General features: G+C 40.3%; 1 protein-coding gene across 5 annotated transcripts in view; it reads left to right on the top strand.

The window, feature by feature from the left end:
* Positions 1–17,218, top strand: part of fam13b (family with sequence similarity 13 member B) — an 86,148-nt gene extending 68,930 nt beyond the window's left edge. For 3 of the 5 annotated variants that reach the window (XM_046029808.1, XM_046029807.1, XM_046029809.1), the window contains 14 exons: positions 1,421–1,521; positions 3,193–3,250; positions 3,509–3,638; positions 4,445–4,516; positions 5,165–5,426; positions 5,539–5,680; positions 5,977–6,058; positions 6,806–6,997; positions 8,310–8,524; positions 9,040–9,123; positions 9,234–9,329; positions 9,544–9,920; positions 11,986–12,087; positions 12,661–17,218. In XM_046029808.1, coding sequence (XP_045885764.1) covers positions 1,421–1,521; positions 3,193–3,250; positions 3,509–3,638; positions 4,445–4,516; positions 5,165–5,426; positions 5,539–5,680; positions 5,977–6,058; positions 6,806–6,997; positions 8,310–8,524; positions 9,040–9,123; positions 9,234–9,329; positions 9,544–9,920; positions 11,986–12,087; positions 12,661–12,784 — 2,037 coding nt within the window. In that variant the 3' untranslated portion in view covers positions 12,785–17,218. The remainder of the gene's footprint in view (positions 1–1,420; positions 1,522–3,192; positions 3,251–3,508; positions 3,639–4,444; positions 4,517–5,164; positions 5,427–5,538; positions 5,681–5,976; positions 6,059–6,805; positions 6,998–8,309; positions 8,525–9,039; positions 9,124–9,233; positions 9,330–9,543; positions 9,921–11,985; positions 12,088–12,660) is intronic. The other 2 variants (XM_046029810.1, XM_046029811.1) reach the window with 2 other exon arrangements.
* Positions 17,219–21,133: the final 3,915 nt, after the last annotated feature.

The following is a 21,133-nucleotide window of genomic DNA, read 5'->3' as shown; positions in this document are numbered from 1 at the left end:
ACTGCTGCTGAGTGGTCCAAAGTTATGTTCTCTGATGAAAGTAAATTTTGCATTTCCTTTGGAAATCAAGGTCCCAGAGTCTGGAGGAAGAGAGGAGAGGCACAGAATCCACGTTGCTTGAAGTCCAGTGTAAAGTTTCCACAGTCAGTGATGGTTTGGGGTGCCATGTCATCTGCTGGTGTTGGTCCACTGTGTTTTCTGAGGTCCAAGGTCAATGCAGCCGTCTACCAGGAAGTTTTAGAGCACTTCATGCTTCCTGCTGCTGACCAACTTTATGGAGATGCAGATTTAATTTTCCAACAGGACTTGGCACCTGCACACAGTGCCAAAGCTACCAGTACCTGCTTTAAGGACCATGGTATCCCTGTTCTTAATTGGCCAGCAAACTCGCCTGACCTTAACCCTATCGAAAATCTATGGGGTATTATGAAGAGGAAGATGTGATACGCCAGACCCAACAATGCAGAAGAGCCGAAGGCCACTATCAGAGCAACCTGGGCACAGGTGAACACCTGAGCAGTGCCACAGACTGATCGACTCCATGCCACGCCGCATTGCTGCAGTAATTGAGGCAAAAGGAGCCCCAACTAAGTATTGAGTGCTGCACATGCTCATACTTTTCATGCTCATACTTTTCAGTTGGCTAACATTTCTAAAAATCCTTTTTTTGTATTGGTCTTAAGTAATATTCTAATTTTCGGAGATACTGAATTTGGGATTTTCATTAGTTGTCAGTTTTAATCATCACAATTAAATGAAATTAACATTTGAAATATATCAGTCTGTGTGTAATGAATGAATATAATATCCAAGTTTCACTTTTTGAATGGAATTACTGAAATAAATCAACTTTTTGATGATATTCTAATTATATGACCAGCACCTGTAGTCGGTGAATATTTATGATATCAATGTAGTTATATAAATATAAATGTTTTGGGACATCAGACAATGGTTTGAGTTCCAGGACTGAGAAAGAATGTTATAAGGAACACTGTCGACACTGTGCTATGTTACAGACAAATACAAAACCATAATGATGAGCCTTTAAAATTCAAATTTTAAAGCACTAACTGCCTGTTAACGAAAAGCGGTAATGATTCTGAATATGTTGGAACAACCAGCAAAAGGACTGAACATTTTGTTCATTTAATTCAGCACAGTATAACACAACAACTTCCAACTTTACAAGAACAAACACCTACTGACTTAACCCAATGGATGATACATAACATTACTTACAAATTAACTTGCTACAAACTTGTAACGTTGAAAGCCCGGTTGAATGCAGCTTTTTATGAGATTCCTATTTGTTTATATTCTTGGCCTTGCTCTGTTCTAGTAGTTTTGTTTAAGGCTCTGATTTCCATTTATAAAATCAATAAAATATCTTAAATTCTTGCTTGTTGCGTTCTCTCAGGATTCACTGGACTCTGGCACCACCCTAGAGGAGAGCTCGGGAATGGATCTGGATACAGAGGCTGTGAAGAGAGATGCTGAGAACAACATCAACAATGCCAGGTGGGCTGGGTTGATTGTCAGTTTGCTTTTGAGCCTCTATGTAGCTCAGAATCACCTTGTGTCAAGAATATACTAGCAGTGTTATTAGAGTTAGACAGATAGCTTTGTAGCCTTGTGTTTTAAGAATCAAGATTAGAATTAAGACTTCAGACTAACTTCAGACTTAATTTGGACGAGGACACTGGTCACTTGACACCTCAGGTTTACAAATCACTTCGATATGGAGTCTCGGCTCATAATTAGGGTTGGGCCGATAGACGATGCCATCGTCCATCGGTGGCCCTCCCCAGCAAAAAATAATCTCAAATTTTAACATTATACCACCCTGTGAAAGCAGGTTTCAATGACCATGAACATTCTTATTATTGTTTTTAATTATGCTTTGCACCTGCCTCAGAATTCTCTTCTCCCCACACTCTGACACACTCACACACACCTACACCTCAGGTAAACACCAGGCTTGCCCCGCCTCTCTCTCCCCCCCGTCTGCTCCATTTTCTCCATCAGCGGTATGTTTTATAAAGTCGCCTAAAAGACTGACAACTCGTCTTTTTTCCGTATATTTCCACCCGCGATGCGTTGTCACGGCAGCAGGTGAGCCGCATGTCGGCTTGTTAATGACGTAGCCTATCAAACAACTGAAACCAACATCTGCACCCTCTGTGTTCATTGTTGCTTTACCTGGTCCGTGCATAAAATATCCACTGCGACTTGTAACGTAAGTTAATAGTCTACCAGTTTTTTTTACTGAGTGAAGTCATGCACATAAGACAACTGCTGCCCTCCCCCCCGCGCGTGCCACCACACCCAATGACATCGTCCATCCCGATGTTTCATTGTAGAGATCGCCCAACTCTACTCATTATTATGCTGCATCTAATACAAGTCATTATTATCTGTCTCTCTCACACATAATTGTCTTAACTTGCACTGCATGCTTGTGTAGTTTACACCTCATATGTCATACTGTGTCACACCTGTAGGTTCTGATTGCTTCCAAGCAAGGTTAATGTACAATGGTTCATGTTGCTTGCATTGTTTCATTGTAAAATGGTTCATGCAGGAAAATGGGGAACATGTTTATCAGCAGGATAAAACAATCAATAGCAACAGTATGGATTTTAGTTGTAACAAATGTGAGATTTCCCAACAGTTGAAGCAGCAGTTTTGTGACTTTTTCCCACAAGAAATTATTCATCATGTGGAAACCCTTCTAGTTAGTGTGACTCTTCCTCAGCTGTTGTTCAGATCTGGTCAGACGCCAACAATGTCTCAGGAAGACTTCAAATAAAGTTGAAGGATTATGACTAAAATACTTTGGGATCTCCAACTTATCATCATTAAATTGTTCTGGGAAGAGTTGATTCAAAAATGGTTTTGATTTGCTCAAAACCAGATATGTCCCAGATCCATGAGGTCACTTGGCTTGCTGTTTGTTAACAGTAAGTGTTTGCAGTGGTATGCTCCAAGACTGGCCAGTACAGGAAAGAAAATACAGTTTTCTTATTTTATTTGAAAACAACAAAGCAGTTAAAAGGTTATGTCCCCTAACAATTAAAATGCACAGCTCAAGTTTAATGTGGTTGTAAAATCTGGACTATTTTGTTCACTTTACTTTGAGTCGTAATTATTTTTTCAAGCATGTCTTGTGGTTCTAATCTTTGTCTTCAGGCAGGACAGTGACCCCTGTGACACCATGGAGCAGACTCAGACCGACCCCATAAGCTGTGTAAGTAGCAATATGAGGGCGTATATCAGTGTATGTCTCATTGTACTAAAATAGTTTGTGATTCTTTTTTTGATGGAATGAATTACAAGCACAGCAGAGTAATTTTGGATCAGTTAAAAACAATAATACCTCAAAATTTATGCTACAGTATCTGTCTATGTGATGTACGTTCCTTCCTTCTCCCTACCTTTGCTCCCTTTTAATTCCTTTTTCTTTCATCCCTCATTTTTTTGGTTCTTTTAATCTCTCTTCCTCCAGGACTCTCTTTCATGCCGCTGTGATCAGAACGCCAACACCAGTCAGACCAACAGAAACTACCTTTCGCCATGCCAACCAAACTCTGGCCATAACCCCCATCTCCAGCTCTTTCCTGACAACCACTGGGAAGGTAGATACCCACTTGTCTCAGTTTTCACAGCATGCATAATATACAATAAAAAAATAAAATGCTGAGTAGGAAAGCAGACCCAGAAAACATGTTTAAGTGAGAGGTAGGGCTGAATGATCAAAAAATCATTGTTTAATTAATTAATTAATTTTCACTGAAACAAATGACGATGATGTGACTTATGCTGGGGTCTGTGCCAAACCAGCATGATTTTGATAATATTTCAGTTAATTGTTCAGCCCCAGTGAGCAGAGTTTTTACCAACATGATCCCAAATTATATATATTTTCCAAGTTTGGTCAAATCCAGTTATTCTTCCATTTTTGTTCATGGGATAGAGTCATTTGTAGAGTTGTTGTTGTTGAAATAGCTCTAAACCATCTTTTCTGTCATAACATAGTGGCTTAATCATGGTCAGTATAACATTTAAGAAATTCTTCCAAAATTTACCTAAATGTTATTACTAAACATGTAATTAAAATTACTTTCTGTGTGTCTCATGCATTTTTAAATGTTTCTCAAAGATCTTTGAATTAATCAAAATTTAGTTACATTCTGAGCTGTCATTCTCCTTCATTTCCCCGTTAATCCTGTCATATATTATGTATGGCTGAGGGAAAAATTTGATGTTCTGCATCATTTTGTTGTAATTAAACCCAACACACACGTGTGCTGAGTGAATGTTGGTGAGTGAAGTTATGAATGATGAATGACTTCAATGCTCCTCTTCTCTGCTATCTCTCTCCCTGTTCCTCCTACCTTTTCTTCTCTTCTTCCTCCCTATTGTCCTCCTTCCATCCAAACAGCGTCACCCCCCTCCCATCTCCACCTCCCTCCCATAGATTTCTCATGTATGCACCTGCAAAAAGAAGGCCACGGTAAGTAGTTTCATATCTGCCCACACATCCACCGGTTTACCTATCCTTACTTTCATCCTTTCCCGTTTGTTTTTTTGTAAAAATTGTAGTTGCTTGTTGGTAGTACAGTACAGAAAACTTTATTCATATATTCTATTTTAAAATTAGCTTGAGTGATACTGATCATGAATAAATCCCTCCCTGCATGTGAAGCACTTCTTTCCATCATATTTGAAAACATAGCGGGACATTTTTCTTCTTATCTTTCCTCTTCCCTCTGGCTGCAGTGTGACTGGGCAGATTGATCCGGACACCTTCTCTCTCTAAACACATTTTTCCCCCCGACTCTGCTTCTTATCTTTCCGACCCTCCTTCACACGCTACTTCCCCCCTTGACTCCATTCGTTAGCATAGCGCTGACAGTCAAGACACCATTAATCAGGCAAAGATTGAGTCAGCAGGGTACCGAAGAAGAACATTAATTTGTTGTATCAGCTCAACAGCCCCCTTTCCAAGCAGCCCTTGTGTGGATCTTATTGATATGTACAGTACCTACCTCAAACTCTTGTTAGCTAGGGATTCAATTTGTTGTTCTTTCTCTCCCTGCTTTACTGACCTCCGTTAACTTGATCTGATCTCCTCTCTTTGTTTCTTTCCTTCCCTCTCCAGACCCCGTCCCGGCATTCAAATCCTGGCAGGACGACAATGAAAGTGGAGAGGCGCAGCTCTCCCCGCTGGCCGGTCGTATGGTTCCTCTCCCCCTACTGCACCTGGAGGAGGATGGCGAGGGGGAAGGAGGGCAAGATGCCTCCCCCTCTTCCCACTACCACGCTCACGTCCTGGCAAGACGCTTCCTCGACTTCGGAGCGCACGGTGCTCAGCGCTTCCTCCAGCAGGACCCGGACGCCACCTCGCCCACCAAAGCACAGAGGTACGATGAGGCGTAGACATCCAGCATTGCTACTAGATTTTAATGGTCATTTTCTTCTGTTGCTTTATTTGGTATTTTATTCATTTATAAGTGTGTATTCTGCCATCCCAAGGCCGCGCAGAGCATCTTTTGGCTCCAAAGAGGCAATGAGAGGCGGAGATTCGGTGACCCACCAGCTAACAAAAAAGCTTCAGCACCTGAAGAAGAAAATTAAGCAATTTGAAGAGCAGTTTGAGAAGGAGAGGAATTATAAGGTAAAAAAAATCTAAATGTAAAGACATTTTATTTGTTTTACTGTTTAGAAATTTTACTGCTCAATAATATGAACAAACTATTTTTTTAAAGTAAATAAAAAGCAAAATGGTTAAAAAAGTAAATCACAAACCCTGATAATTTAATATTTAACATTTAGCAAGACTTTGTCCAAGTATGTATATAAAAGCGTCAGCTAAGGACTTAAATTGCTGTTATAAATTCTGCAGTATTGTCATGACCTTTTTAGTGAAACACTAACTCTTTCTCTGCCCTTTCTCTCCTCCTCTCTCTGCAGCCCTCTCATGGAGACAAGGCAGCTAACCCTAAAGTCCTCAAATGGATGACCGACCTCACCAAGATCCGCAGGCAGATTAAAGGTACCACTCGCTCTTTTTCCTGTGAATGTGCATTTGTGTGTATGTGTTGGGTTTAGAGTGTCTGCGTGCCATCCTGTTCCATGCTGGACAGCTTGACCCTCCCCACTCAAAAACTTTTGTAACAACATTGCATGTATGCTGGTCTAATAAACACACACACACGTGCAAACACAAACATGCCAGGGGTTGACGTGGCTCTCACATGCGTGGCTCCCACCCTTCCGTGTGCTGGTGCGTCCTTGTGAACCCACATTCATTACCTCTGCGGCGAATTCGGTAAGGTGAAACGGTGGATAAGACTTAAAGTTATACATAAATTGATTGCAGAATATTTGGAAATATGAAGGCACCCTGATAAAGAAATAATCCACACAATCTACTTTTTGATCAGAATTCAAATTGAAGCTTTTGATGTTTTTGGCAAGTGTGTTACTTGCCAGTAAGTGAGCCAAACTCGGGTATTAGAAAGTAAAATATGATTTATCTGATGTCTAGAAATAGTTTCCTACACTTTGACGTGTGTCTTCCCCTGTGCATCGTTTCACCATTCTGAACAAAACCCATGACACTCGTCCACCTTCTCTATGTGAGGTGACGGCTCTCCTCGGAGAACGCAGTGGTCGAAACATTTCTCTCTGTTTCAAATCAAAATTGAAAACAACAATAACGCGAGCACCCGTTCTCCACTTTCCTCCCTCCTCCTCCTACCGACCGATTGATTGATTGATTGACTGATGGGCCAACCAGGACGCCAGCACCACCTTTTACCCAGAAGCACGCTGAGGCACCAGGCTTTGCTCCATTCATACAGACGCCATCATGCCCCCACCTCCCCTTCCTCCTCCCCACCCTCCTCCTCTATCTGCTCACCTCCCCATCACACACTCACCCCCCCGCTCCACCCCTACTCAGGCCTGAGTTCTAGACCGTATCACCTCAGTAAGTACCAACCCCCTCAGTAAGTAGACAATACATAACACTACTGACAGTCACAATGAGGCAGCATTGTGAGGGCATCTTGCTTCTTTGTTTTGGTGTATTTCCTGTTGAAACTGCATGCTGGGACAGGACATCTAACTCTTTCCATCTGGAGTGAAGTAACATAAGGAAGAGAAAGGCATTTTATTTTTTAATGGGGGTGTTTATTGATAAATAAATGTATGCTTAGGCATTGATTATTAGTTTTTATTTCATTGTGACTAAAACTGGACTCTAAAACTTTATACAGTGACCGTTATTCCAATGTAACCACATAGGGGGAAGTGCTGTGCGCATGTATAAAAAAATTAAATATTGTTTTCTGTTATTAATCTTTAAATACCTGAAATTTTTAAACAGTGTATAATGTTCTTACAAGGAAACAACAGCACAATATAAATACAGTCATGTTTTGCAAACCAAAACTGTGTATGCTTTGGCACAGGGTAAGTTAATACACTTGAATAGGATCATTGCAGAGTTAGGTGACCCTTTATCTTGAGAAATTACAATATCCAGCAGCAATACGTCTGTCAGACTGACTCGGGGGCTGTTGAATGTCTAGATGCTGTTCAGGAAAAGGTTTTTGCCTGTTTTGTTGAAAGGGTGCGGTGTGGTGTTTTTGTGTGTTGAATCGAAGCATGTTTGTCTTCCTCCTCATATATTGTAATTTGCTGACTTAAACCACTGCAGCTGTCTGTCAGGCTCCTGCATATCTGATAGTCCAGTAAAAGATGTCTTATGTGTCTGAAGACTTAAAGGTGACCTATTATACTGCATTTCTAGCCATATATTGTAGTTCCATGACTCCTATGGTAGCTTTGCATGATTCAAAGTTCAAAAAAATTATTTTCTATCTTATACTGGCCCCTCATTACAGCCTCTGTCTGAAAAAAAGCTGTAGATGCTGTTGTGTCTCTTATGATCTTATATAGAGGTATGGAGCCGAGAGTAGAAAACACAGTTGAAACCGGAGCGTTCACAACAGGGGGAATCTGAGGTTTTCGCTCACAGAAATTTATTTTAAATACATTTACCTCATTACTTGAAGCTTTGGCCACGTTTAACATGAACATCCGACATTGTAACATTAAAGATATGACAGAAAATATGGAAAAGCATAATAGGTCACCTTTAAGTGTTTCTCCCCATTCTCTCTTTCTGCAGCACTGTTCTTGTCCTGGTTCGTTCTTTTGCACTTTACCCTATCAACTCCATTTCTTCCCTCCCCCCCACCTCTCTTTTTGTCATCGCTGTATTTGTTCTTCCCCAGATGCCAAACACCGTGCAGAGAGCGAACTCGGACCCCAGACTCGTCCTCGGAGCAACACCTTGCCCAAGAGCTTCGGCTCCACGCTGGACCAAGGAGAATATGACACAGCAGGGGAGGTCAAGGGTCAGCATCCCACCAGGGAGGAAACACTGGAGCTGATCCAGCACAGGGTCAAAGGGAAGCGGCAGGAGGACGGCTGGCCTGATGACATAAAGGTTAGCAGCAGTTTTGTTTGTTTTTTTGCCTTGCAACTGTGAACAGAAGAAGCATTATAGAGAGTCGAACGAATTACAGAAGAAGTTTTTTTTGTTTGTTTTGAGAAACAAGTGATAGATTTTACATGATGTATCATTTTGAGGTAAGTAATCCTCCATTTAATGCATTTAAAAATGGAATGTTAATTACATGCAATACAAATTCAGATCATATAGGCATACAAATAAGACCCTATACAGAAGTGACAAATGGGGAAATTTGTATTTTTGTTACTACAACACAAACAACATTTAACAACAACAAGTATTTTAGTATATTAGATTGGGCATAAACTGTGTAGCAAATATACATGAGTAATGATTGTTTTATCAGTTTGACCTGGTTGTATTGCATAAGATGTCACATCGTCAGTTCTCATCTCATTGATGCAAACACGGGGACTGTGGCAGGTCACAGCTGTGCAACAGTCTCTCTCTACAGTATCACTATTACATAATGATTTGCCTCTGTGTAGAAGATGACTAAGGAGCAGTTGTCCTCTGAGAAGACGGTTCTTCAGAAGAACCTGCTGCACTATGAGGGCCTGCATGGTCGACCAGTAAGTTACAGATATCCTAAATCCTGCCTGGATTTCATTTTTTCTGGGAAGCTGTGTTGAAACACTCATTTCAACTTTTTCTAACCAGTTTCTCTCTCTTTGTCTCTCAGGTGACCAGAGAGGAGCGTCTGGTGGTGAAGCCTCTCTACGATCGCTACAGATTGGTCAAACAGATGCTCACCAGAGTCAGCATCACACCTGTCACAGTACGTACACATAAACACATCGTTACATATAGTACACTGTTTGCAACATACTCACTAATTCGAAGTTAGTAGTAGTAAAGCATACAGAAATCAGTATACTGTTTTTATATAATACTTACTGTGCTGTTTATTAGCTAAAGGTAATTCAGTCTAATCCAACAGCCCTATAATAAATCCTACCTCTCCCGCATTAACCTCCCCTCTCTCTCCCCAGGTTTCTCCCTCCAGTAAGAGGCGAAGTCAGACCCTCCAGCCAATCATTGAGGGTGAAACCGCTCATTTCTGGGAGGAGATCAAAGAAGAAGAGGAGGACGAGCGGAAAGAAGGTGGAGAAGAAGAAGAGAGGGAGGAGGAGAGGGAGGAGGAGGAAGAGGAGGAGGAGGAAGAGGAAGAGGGAGAGAGCAGCGGTGGGGAGATGCAGAGCTCTGAGGTCATCATGGCCGTTGACCTTGTGACCCCGACTGACGGACCAGTGAGGAGCCAGAACCAACCTGATAGACAGAGCGACTGTCCAATGAGAGACAAACTGGAGGAGGGGTCAGGGAAGCTGGCGATGGACCTGCGGCTGTCCAGCTCTAACGCCTCGTCCATGTAGGAACACACACACACTTAATATATATCCTCTTTACACTTCCTGTAAAGCGAATACTTGTTTCACATATACAAGTTGTTTTGTTTACATGTTTACATTCCAGTAGTTTTCTACCTGCATCTAATTTTTATAATTGTGCCTTTTCTTTGACTAACTTCGCACATCCTAAAGCTTTTCTCCATTCTTAGTCTCTCCCCTTCCATTTGACTTAGTTCATCTGTGTTGTCTGGTTTGAATAAATAGGTCATCAAAGTGAAATGACTCACGATGACTCCTCATTAATTGTCTAGTCAATAGATAATTGGCCATTATTACACTTGTTGAATTTCTTCAGAAGACAATAACATAATTGTTCTTTATTAAGCACAAGCTAACTCGATGGCAACCCACAGCCTCAGAAATGCAGACAAACTGACCTGCAGACGTTCAGTTAGTTCTAATAGCTAATCCATGAGGCTACATTCTGTGTTTGCTACAGTATGTTCTAGACCAGGGGTCGGCAACCTTTTCTGTGATGAGAGTCAATATACAAAGATGAAGAGATCCACTGTGCCAGCAGCGTTCATTAATGCACATGTCATTTATTTTTAATTTATGCATTGATAGTTAGCCAGATTTTAATTGACGTTTGACCTTGTTAATAATGTGCATATATTAGCGGGGGTGGCGATGGTGCAATGGGCAATGGATAAGACTATGCCTTTGGTGTGAGAGACCTGGGTTCAATCCCCCACTGTGACCCATCCACCATTGTGTCCATGAGCAAGACACTTAACTCCTAGTTGCTCCAGAGGCGTGCGACCTGACGTGTATAGCAATTGTAAGTTGCTTTGGATAAAAGCGTCCGCTAAATGAATAAATTTAATGTCATGTTACCTCGCACAGACTTCACTCGGTTAAAAACTTGGTAGCCTATGACGTTACAGTCGGTGTGTTTACCTGAGGTGTAGGCCTCTTGTGTGTCTTGAGTGTGGGGAGAAGAGAATTCCGAGGAGCGAATGTTTGTGGTGATTAAAACCTGCTTTCACATAGAGGTATTATGTGAAAAATTATTTTATTTGCCGTGGGTTGGGGTTTTACAATCACGATGCCTGCTCAACCATCGACCATGGATGATGGCATCGTCTATTGGCCCAACCCTACATCTGACTAAAACGTCCATTTATTCCTGTAGGAGTCAGGTGATTAGTGCTGCAACTAATGATTATTTTCATTATCGGTTAGTCTGTTGATCATTTTCACGATTAACTGATTAGTTGTTTGGTCCACAAAATGTTGAAAAATGTTGATCAAAGCCCAGGTGACGGCCTCAAATGTTTTGTTTTGTCCACAAGCCAATGATATGCAGTTTACTATCAGAGGACAAAAGAAGCCAGAAAATCTTTACAGTTAAGCTGAAATTAGTGCATTTTGACTTTTTCCTTAAAATTACTCAAAACGATTAATCGATTATCAAAATAGTTGGCGAATAATTTAATAGTTGATAGCTAATCGTTGCACCTCTACAGGTGATTGACCATAAGCAGAGCCAACATAATGCATATTGTGTTTACAATAATGGATGATCCAGCTCGGGCTATTTTCTTTTTTTTAAACTGTATTAACTAATGTGGAACAGGGAAAAAGCTCCGATTATCTCCAGCTTTGCTAACTGTGCGACACCAGCAGGAATAATGTGAGACGGAAAGAAAACAGGTTTTTATCTGCCGAGTTTGTAATCTGGTTAACGTGTCACCAAGCTCGTAGCTCACACACACACACACACACACACACACACACACCTCTATCCTTTATCAGCTCAGGTTTGTACATCCCGATCTTGTACCGGGACATGATCCTGACAGCTGATCCCTAATGCCACCACACTTCACTTCCTACTCACAGTAACCTCACTTCCTGCCCTCCTTTTCCCTGTGGACTAGATTCTTAATTTATGGGTCAAGATCCAAATGGTTGCTGTTGAATAAATACATTAAGTGTTTTTGTGCTGATGAGACTCCTAACTGTAGTAATGTTATTAGTTAGTATCATGGCAGAGCATGTAACTGTGTTATCATCCTCCAGGCCAGAGCTGCTGGAACAGCTATGGAAGGCCAGAGCAGAGAAGAAGAAGCTGAGGAAGACCATTCGAGAGTTTGAGGAGGATTTTTATCAGCGTAATGGAAGGTAGGTCGAAGACACAGTCACTCACATCAGCATAATGATATATAATGATATCTATTTACATGTTTTAACCGTGCTTTATCCAAAAAGGTTAACTATCTATCTCTAATCACACCCACTTGCAGATTCAAAATTCTAGATTAGAAAACACATCCTATATATCTTTGAAGATAATATCACAGATTAGGTAGACACAGTGCCTTCAGTGCCTGCTGTAACATGGCAAGAAACCTGTCCCAACATGTAGGACATGAAAACATGGTCAGGAGGGAGGAGTAAGCAACAATCTTCTGGTATCAGGAATGTGAAATACTATGATTGAAAGCATCACTGAACATGTCAGAACAGTATAATACTGGAGGAAGCTGATAAATTATTTTGTTTCAGTAAAACAGCCTCCAAACAGGCCCGCAGAGACCATTTGAGGTTTAGTTTGCTCAATGATAGTTTATCTGTAGCTGCTGGGAGTAGGGAAAGTAAGCTTGTGTCAGTTGGAGGACAATGCGGGAGACTTTTTCAGGACATGACAATAAAAAATAAAAATGTATTCTCCTCCATCTACCTCCACTGCTGTAGAAATGTTCAAAAGGAGGACCGGGTGCCGATGCTGGAGGAGTACAGGGAGTACAAGAGGATCAAGGCCAAGCTCCGCCTCCTGGAGGTTCTCATCAGCAAACAGGATTCCTCCAAATCCATCTAGAACCGTCTTCCTCAGACGCCCGCTGTCACCACACACACATCAGCTCTCATCACTGCTGACGTCATCATACGTTGAAGGGTTTAACAAACACTCCAGCCAGCAACAGCAACCACATCACGTGACTTCCCAGGAAGTCGAGACACTCAGTCAGACTTCATGACCACCACTTGTGCGTGCTGCATTTATGTTGTGGAGAAAACTAAATCAGAGTGACTTGCTGGTTCAGAGTTACAGTGTACTTTGGATGCGTTCATGAGGTCAAATACTGAACGTTAAAATCAATATGTAATAATTTAACTTGCAGTTATAACGTGGTAACATTTCCAGTAACCTTTTTGAGGGACTTTTAGTCAAACTGTTCGACTAGCACTGGTCAAACACAACCCTAAAGACTGCAGCTATGTGCACATTGGTTGTTGTTGGAGCAGTATTAAGATTTGGGATGGGACTTTCTTCTGACCAGTAAAAAATTGCAAGTAAGTAGTAAATCAAAAGAACATGATCACTTGGTGTTGTGGCATCTAAAAATGTCAAATGGTTTTTAATACTTAAATCATTCTAATTGGCCAAATCTTTGCGAGTCTTCTGACAAAAAAAGTAAAGATGAATGTGCTAAAATAACTTTTAGCTGCTTTGTTTAGTTCCTGGCAGTTCGGTTTTGGGACTGTTCTGTAGAAAACCCCCTATTAGTGAGTGATATGCGTAGAAGCATTAAAAAAATCTTTGCAAAAATGTTCATTATCAAATGTTATTTATCAAATCATTATATTCATTTGATAAATACATGATTGTCTGTTTGACTACTAGCAGTGTCTTTGTTGGTGATTTCAGAATTCAGTAATGTGGACATTACAGTCTGAGATTAATTAAGTGCTTTTAAAAAGGTGACGCAAGATGTGCATTTTTACAGCCATTTTCCCATGACATGAATGCAGCACCAAAATCACTCCTGTCAGCCACAACTGATCCCTGCTGCCTCGTGTGACTGCATATCGTTTAAAAAAACATGGAGAAAAAGGAATCCTCATTACAGTTTGTTTTCATCATCATCATCCCACAAAGACTTTGCTATTCTGTTATCGTGTCTCAGTTCCCCATCGTCTGAGAAAATCAAACAGACTTTGACTTTTTGATTTCAGGAACTTTTCTTTTGTCGATCTTTGTTCTTCGTGTTGTTTTTTTTCCCTTCATGCTGAGGAATCTTATTGGACAGCTCGAGGACTGGTATTTTAGACACTTGTTTCTTTGGGACGTTGCACTATGTGACAAGTCCCTCTTTCGCCTTGCTTCAGGGAGTCACAAGTTCTCAGAAGTGGCCTCCTTGGCACGAGGCGGTTGGTTATTTTATTCTGTCAAGAAAACTCATCTAACATCCTGGATGCTTCACCTTCTGACTGATTTTTAAAATTCATTCACCCGTTTAAAAACAAGTTAATGCGTGTATTCTTGTTAAAGTGTATTCATGTTTGTGAGACACTGTTGTTCACGTTTTTCTTGAAAGACAAAAGGATGTGTGTTGTATTCCAAGGAAAAAGTCATTTGTTTTAACTCTTGGAGCTGTTGTGAAAGACAGATTCTGATTTTCCTTTTCATTTATTTCTATTCAGCATTTTCTTTCCTATTTTGGCAGTATTTGTCAGCAGGATGTACACTAAGTTGGCTTACAGTGCTTAGCTGTACTTCTCCTTCACGGAGTAACTCAGAACTTCGTTTCCCATGAGCCTCTTGCAGAAAACCGCTGCTGTTAAGAGTTTTGACGTCATGTCATGATTTAGATATTTCCGACTGCACTTGAATGCAGCATTTGACTCAAGATGCTCATAGAAAACAGTCCTTCTCGGATTAGGATATTTTATCTTGTAGATGGTTGTTGCAAAAGTCATCTGGAAATTTCTGTTGACTTTTTACTTGTCCAGTTTGCTGCAGGTGGACAAGGTAGATTCTGAAAGATTATGGGTGATAAATGCTGAGGAGAGGAGCCAGTATCTGGTCCACCTTGCTACTGCTTCTCTGAAGCGAGCATGTTGGCTACAGGCAGTGGTAGTTTGAACGAGTTTGCAAGTATCAGCGCAGTCTCCTGAATGTCAGTGCCGACGCAGTTGCTGTGCAGCTGATGCGACTGAACAACTGTGATGCATCTCTGTTGGTCCTTGGTTGAAGTCTGATTGTAGCTTTACAGGCTGTACTGAATTGATGAGGCAACAACTCCGTTTGTGGTAAATTGAAATTTCTTCCCAACTGATGAGTCAGTGCCGAGGGTCTGATAGCATGTAGCATGATTTACAGCCAACAAAAAACGTTCTCAGCTGTTTGTCTTTGTTCAGATCCGCAGTCCCAGTGGAGTTGCATTTCCTGCTGGCAGGTAAAATGAGGTGAGGAGGAGAGAGTTTGAGGTTTGATACATGCCAACGAGCTTGTCATCTTCATATTTCTTTGTGGAGGCCACGTTGTCTTGTATCAGACAGGAGTCCAGATGTCACAGTGTGATTTGAAATGTGGGACAAAGAAATTTACAACTGTCGCTGAATTTTGGCTTTAGCTGGTAAGTTTTGTAAACCGGCTGTTTTGGCAGGCAAAGTTCTATTATCAGAACCTCTGGTAAAGTGGCTCGTTACTTGTGAGATGTTTGAGACAGATATGACAACGTAGTACTTTTATTAGCTGTACAGATGTAAATGTACCTGCCAGAATCAAAGTTAATGGCCACCTTTTGTCTGTCAGTGGACGGCAGGTGTGATGGTTTGAAATCAAAGTTTTGTATAAGTCAAGGGTAGAACTTTTTGTGTTTGTGAGTGCTTGTGAAGAATATGTGGGGGAGGGTGATGTGTGTTCGTCAGGACCGTAAAACTTGGAGGTTTGTTGTAAAAAGATGTTATTTGCACAGCATTCACAGAATGCAGCCCTTTTCTGTTTTTTCATTTGTATTTCTAAAAATGAAGCACTACTTCTATACAAATATAACTATATACTGTACATAAATTAAGAAAACACCCGAAGGAATGAATGTCAGAAATGTTTAAATTATTTCAAACATTATGTTTGGCCCCCTTTGGTTCATTATGTTTGTGATGCCCTGAGTATGTGTTTTTTTATTATTATTATAAAATGTTGCTATTACTATCATAACCATTATTTTGTGTGATAATGACAGTAATACTAATCCTTTTTACTCACAAACTGTAAAACCAGCTGTAGAAGTTAGTCTGGCACTGTGTGTGGCTATTCAAACATGAACCTGCTCTGTTTTCTGATTTCTTTTGTTGCTCTGTGTAATATAAGCTAATATAGAAGCAGTACTGTAGTGAGCTTGCATGGCAAAAGAACATAATAATATGAATAACATGATGTATTGTTTCTATGATTTGTGCCATGAAGCAGCAGCAATAATAAAAGTTTGCGTGGAGGGTTTACAGTATCGGGTCATCATGGGTAACGCTGGGTGCAATCGAATTTGTGTGTGAATTTGAGGTACAATATTACTTTTTTTAGTGTAATTGTTTTCAGCTTGACACACACATTGTCTCACACAGACTCTGCTTAGACGGTGTGTTTTTACCACTGTTGTCTGCATAATGTTCATGTTGGCGCTGCTGAAAAACCAAAATAAAATTTAAAACAGAAGGTGAACAGGGATTGAAAAGCCAATGACAGATGTGTAATATCTGATAACATTCCAGTTTTTATCATCATTCAGAAAGTGGAAACAATCTATCGTCAATCGCTGAGTGGCTTTCTTTTGAGTGTTTATCATCTTTTTCAGTTAAAGTGAACAAGTTGATTTGTTTGGGCGCCTCAGTTTGTTAAAAATCAACTTTGTTTCTCCATTGTGCCTGCAACAGAGTGGTAAATTTCACATGTGGTTCATATGTTGTAAACTGTAAACGTATTCTGTCTCTGCCGGTGTACAGTATGTTTCATCCCACACTCGCCCATCCAACATGCATGGTTGTTTCACACACCTGGAATTCACAGCAGAAGTCACTGTCAAAGATGTCTCGCAGGTCATCCGCTCCTCCTGGAAATGTTGAAAAAATGATCAGTTTTTTTGGTCAAAATGGCAATAGACAACAAAATATGTATTTTACAAATCTGAAAAGGATTTTTGAGTAAAGGGTTTTTGAATCTTTAAAATTTAAAGGACAAATTCTTGTGTTGCTTACTGGTGTGATCAAGAAAGTCAGATACTTCGCGACATCTTTGATGGTGAATGTTTTTGCTCTGAATTCCTTTAAGCAGAGAGGTTTCTTTGCTTCCTCCAGGTTGTCTACATGTGATACTGTGTTTTATCACACCGATATAGTGTATGTATCTATAAATGTTTTCTTACTTTGTGAATGCTTTTTTCTGTTTCTTCATTAACAAAAAAGGATGAGAAAATACAATCAGTAACAGACATTTACACATGAAAATAAAATTTACAAGCTTGCCACATCAGTTTTCTTGCTTCTTGAGTAGAATGACCTAAAGTAAACTGTGGAAGAGGTATACATCCTAAATAATTAATGTAGCTATAGCAATATAAAAAATAATTTCTAAATCAATGAGCTGCCATTTTTACTTTACAATTATAGCCAAATATGTTTAAAAAAAGAAAAACATTGATACGTGATAAATGGTAGGTTATGTTCTTAAACAAACTGACGATGTAGGACCGTTTTTCAATGTTCTTGAAAAACTCCACTGTGCCAAATGTAAGGTGGTAGACAAAATACTGTTTACAAAATACTCTATTTAAAAAGACTTGTAGGCAGTTTGACTGTTTGAGTATCATGATTTTCCAGAGGATCTCAGATAGATATTTAAACTATTTCTAATGATGAAGTTACTTTTTACTTAATTACTAATTGTGTAGTGGCTGTATCACACTGACTAGTAATCAGCGCCTTCTAGTGGACAATAGCAAAGAAGCAAACAAATTAACATGCCTGCATTTTAATGTTATAAACCTACTAAAGTTCAGTTGTATGTATAGCCCTTTTCACATGGCACAATGTAAAAAGCACAGGCATCACCAATAATATTAATTATAGCTGTAGTCCCTTGTGAACCAGTATCATTAATATTATTAGTCACACCTGTGATTTCCCTGATAGAACTAATCAAATAAAAATATCTATCTACTATAAAAGGTTTGAAACACATCTGCCAGTCATAATAAATTTACAAAACGGGCTCACTGAAAATGTGCTTTATGTGACACCTGGAACCCAGTACTAGTGTTCTGCCATAACTTTTACTTTCATAATGCCTGTAATGTTAAGCGGGTTTCGACACTGTCAGTTAATTTAATTAGGCTATGTTTTAGCATTGAGAGGATAGTTAGTGGTGGTCTGAATTATAGCCTATTGCGGTTTTTCCTATTATAGTACCTCCCCTTTCCTGTATTTAAATATAATAATAATAAATAATGTACAACTTCAAATATGACCTCAGTAATAAACATTCTTGAATTTACATCTCACTAAAAACGTCGTAAAGATTTAATTTATGACAGAGCTGTTGTATTTAAAATTGTACAGGTGAACCTGTAAACCACTTTAACCATTATCACGTGTCGATTAAAAAGAGACTACCCTAAATAACCCATAGTCATTATGATCTCAGGCCACCACAGGAAACTAGGCTTGAGATAAATGTGACCATCGCGTTATCTAAAATTACACAAAACTCAAAAATCCACCTTAGTTTATTACAACTTACCCCCATACAAGTCCATAAACAAGCAGCAGAGCCGTCATTACTACCGTCAAACCATATGCAGCCAACTGGAAAGTGTTGTGCGGACAAAGCAGGCTGCTCATACTCCTTTTTCCATATAAGCCATATAAATGCAAGTGTAAGCATAGAGCTGCATAAAATGGAAATACTCAAGTAAAGTACAAGTAGCTGCCTCGAAGTAGTAGAAAGTACAGTCCTTGCTGTGCATTTCCAGCTACCACACTTAAACGTAGCTAAATGTTACACAGCTGAGAAACGACAACAAACTACCAAACAGTCCCATATAAATGGCTTGACGTTGAGGATATCAGTAAATTTAAAGTTAATTAAGTGACGCCAATAATATGTTAAAACCTCAGTTGCAACAGTACAAACGAGTATTTAGAAACATCCATGGTGGCACTACCAGTTCATAATTACTTTACACAAACTCACCTGTTGCTGAGCTCCGCAAACTTCCTCCTGTACTACAGCTTATTCACCAGCCCAGTTGCAGTGAAGATAAATAATAATTAGGATTTGCTTTGAGGAAAAATTCGGCCTATTTCGACACGTTTCTCCTGAAACAGCACAGAACAGGGAGGTCGGCGAGTTGCTAATTAGACTAATTGCTCTTGTCAAACAGCAAGACCACAACTCCCGCAGTCCTACAGAAATATATTGAATATTTAGACCTTTTTTTATCTGCCGCTTTCTTTAAACACTCAGAATTTGACAAAGGGAATAAAAATGATGACATTTATTTAAAACAACAACAACAAAGCCACCATTACCTACAATCAACAGTCTCCTGCAAATTTTAATGTTTCCAGAGAATATTTTAACTTCTTAATGAAGAAGTAAATATTTTATTTCTTTTTGGATGCATTGCATGAAGAAAAAAAAAAAAAATCCCCACCACTGTTGTGACAATGCTTTTAAAAGACCACTGAATCTCCTTGACCCAGCTGGAGGTCAGATAATGTTGGACTCACTACACAAGTATTGTGTAGGCAAGTACTGCAGGCAATGATTAAAATAACAATAATAAAAAAATATATATTACTGATTTGCTGGTGGAAGAAGTAGTGTAGAAATACTCTGTTGCAAGTAAAAGTCCTGCAAAAGGTAAAAAAAAACAAAAACAAAATCAAAGGCATTTACATATTCTATTATATTAGAAATTAGCAGTGGTGAAAAGTTTTTTGTTTTTTTTTTAAGTTTCCCCACTTTCCTTAATATATAATATTTTTGAACTATTATTAACTTGACATACAGGTTTACTTTTACGGTACTTTGTGTAATAAAACTCCTTTATTAACTGACATTAACCATCAAACCAGTGTCTTCTTCACTAACTACACTGCTCAAAAAAATAAAAGGGAACACTAAAATAACACATCCTAGATCTGAATAAATGAAATGATCTCATTAAATACACACTATACATACATACAATAATAATAATAATAAGCCGACAACAAAATCACACAAAAATTACCAATGGAAATCAAATTTATCAATCCATGGAGGTCTGGATTTGGAGTCACTCAAAATCAAAGTGGAAAACCACACTACAGGCCGATCCAACTTTGACGTAATGTCCTTAAAACAAGTCAAAATGAGGCTCAGTAGTGTGTGTGGCCTCCACGTGCCTGTATGACCTCCCTACAACGCCTGGGCATGCTCCTGATGAGGTGGCGGATGATATCCTGAGGGATCTCCTCCCAGACCTGGACTAAAGCATCCGCCAACTCCTGGACAGTCTGTGGTGCAACGTGGCGTTGGTGGATGGAGCGAGACATGATGTCCCAGATGTGCTCAATTGGATTCAGGTCTGGGGAACAGGCGGGCCAGTCCATAGCATCAATGCCTTCCTCTTGCAGGAACTGCTGACACACTCCAGCCACATTGTCTTGCATAAGGAGGAACCCAGGGCCAACCGCACCAGCATATGGTCTCACAAGGGGACTGAGGATCTCATCTCGGTACCTAATGGCAGTCAGGCTACCTCTGGCGAGCACATGGAGGGCTGTGCGGCCCCCCAAAGAAATGCCACCCCACACCATCACTGACCCACCGCCAAACCGTTGGATGTAGCAGGCAGCAGAACGTTCTCCACGGCGTCTCCAGACTCTGTCACATGTGCTCAGTGTGAACCTGCTTTCATCTGTGAAGAGCACAGGGCGCCAGTGGCAAATTTGCCAATTTTGGTGTTCTCTGGCAAATGCCAAATGTCCTCAACGGCTGTAAGCACAACCCCCACCTGTGGACGTCGGGCCCTCATACCACCCTCATAGAGTCTGTTTCTGACCGTTTGAGCAGACACATGCACATTTGTAGCCTGCTGGAGGTCATTTTGCAGGGCTCTGGGAGTGCTCCTTTTTGCACAAAGGCGGAGGTAACAGTCCTGCTGCTGGGTTGTTGCCCTCCTACGGCCTCCTCCACGTCTCCTGATGTACTGGCCTGTCTCCTGTTAGCGCCTCCATGCTCTGGACACTACGCTGACAAACACAGCAAAAACCTTCTTGCCACAGCTCGCATTGATGTGCCATCCTGGATGAGCTGCACTACCTGAGCCACTTGTGAGGGTTGTAGACTCCGTCTCATGCTACCACTAGAGTGAAAGCACAGCCAGCATTCAAAAGTGAC

This window comes from Micropterus dolomieu, linkage group LG19, assembly GCF_021292245.1.
Source record: "Micropterus dolomieu isolate WLL.071019.BEF.003 ecotype Adirondacks linkage group LG19, ASM2129224v1, whole genome shotgun sequence".
NCBI lineage: Eukaryota > Metazoa > Chordata > Actinopteri > Centrarchiformes > Centrarchidae > Micropterus > Micropterus dolomieu.
This window is presented reverse-complemented; position numbering and strand designations above follow the sequence as displayed.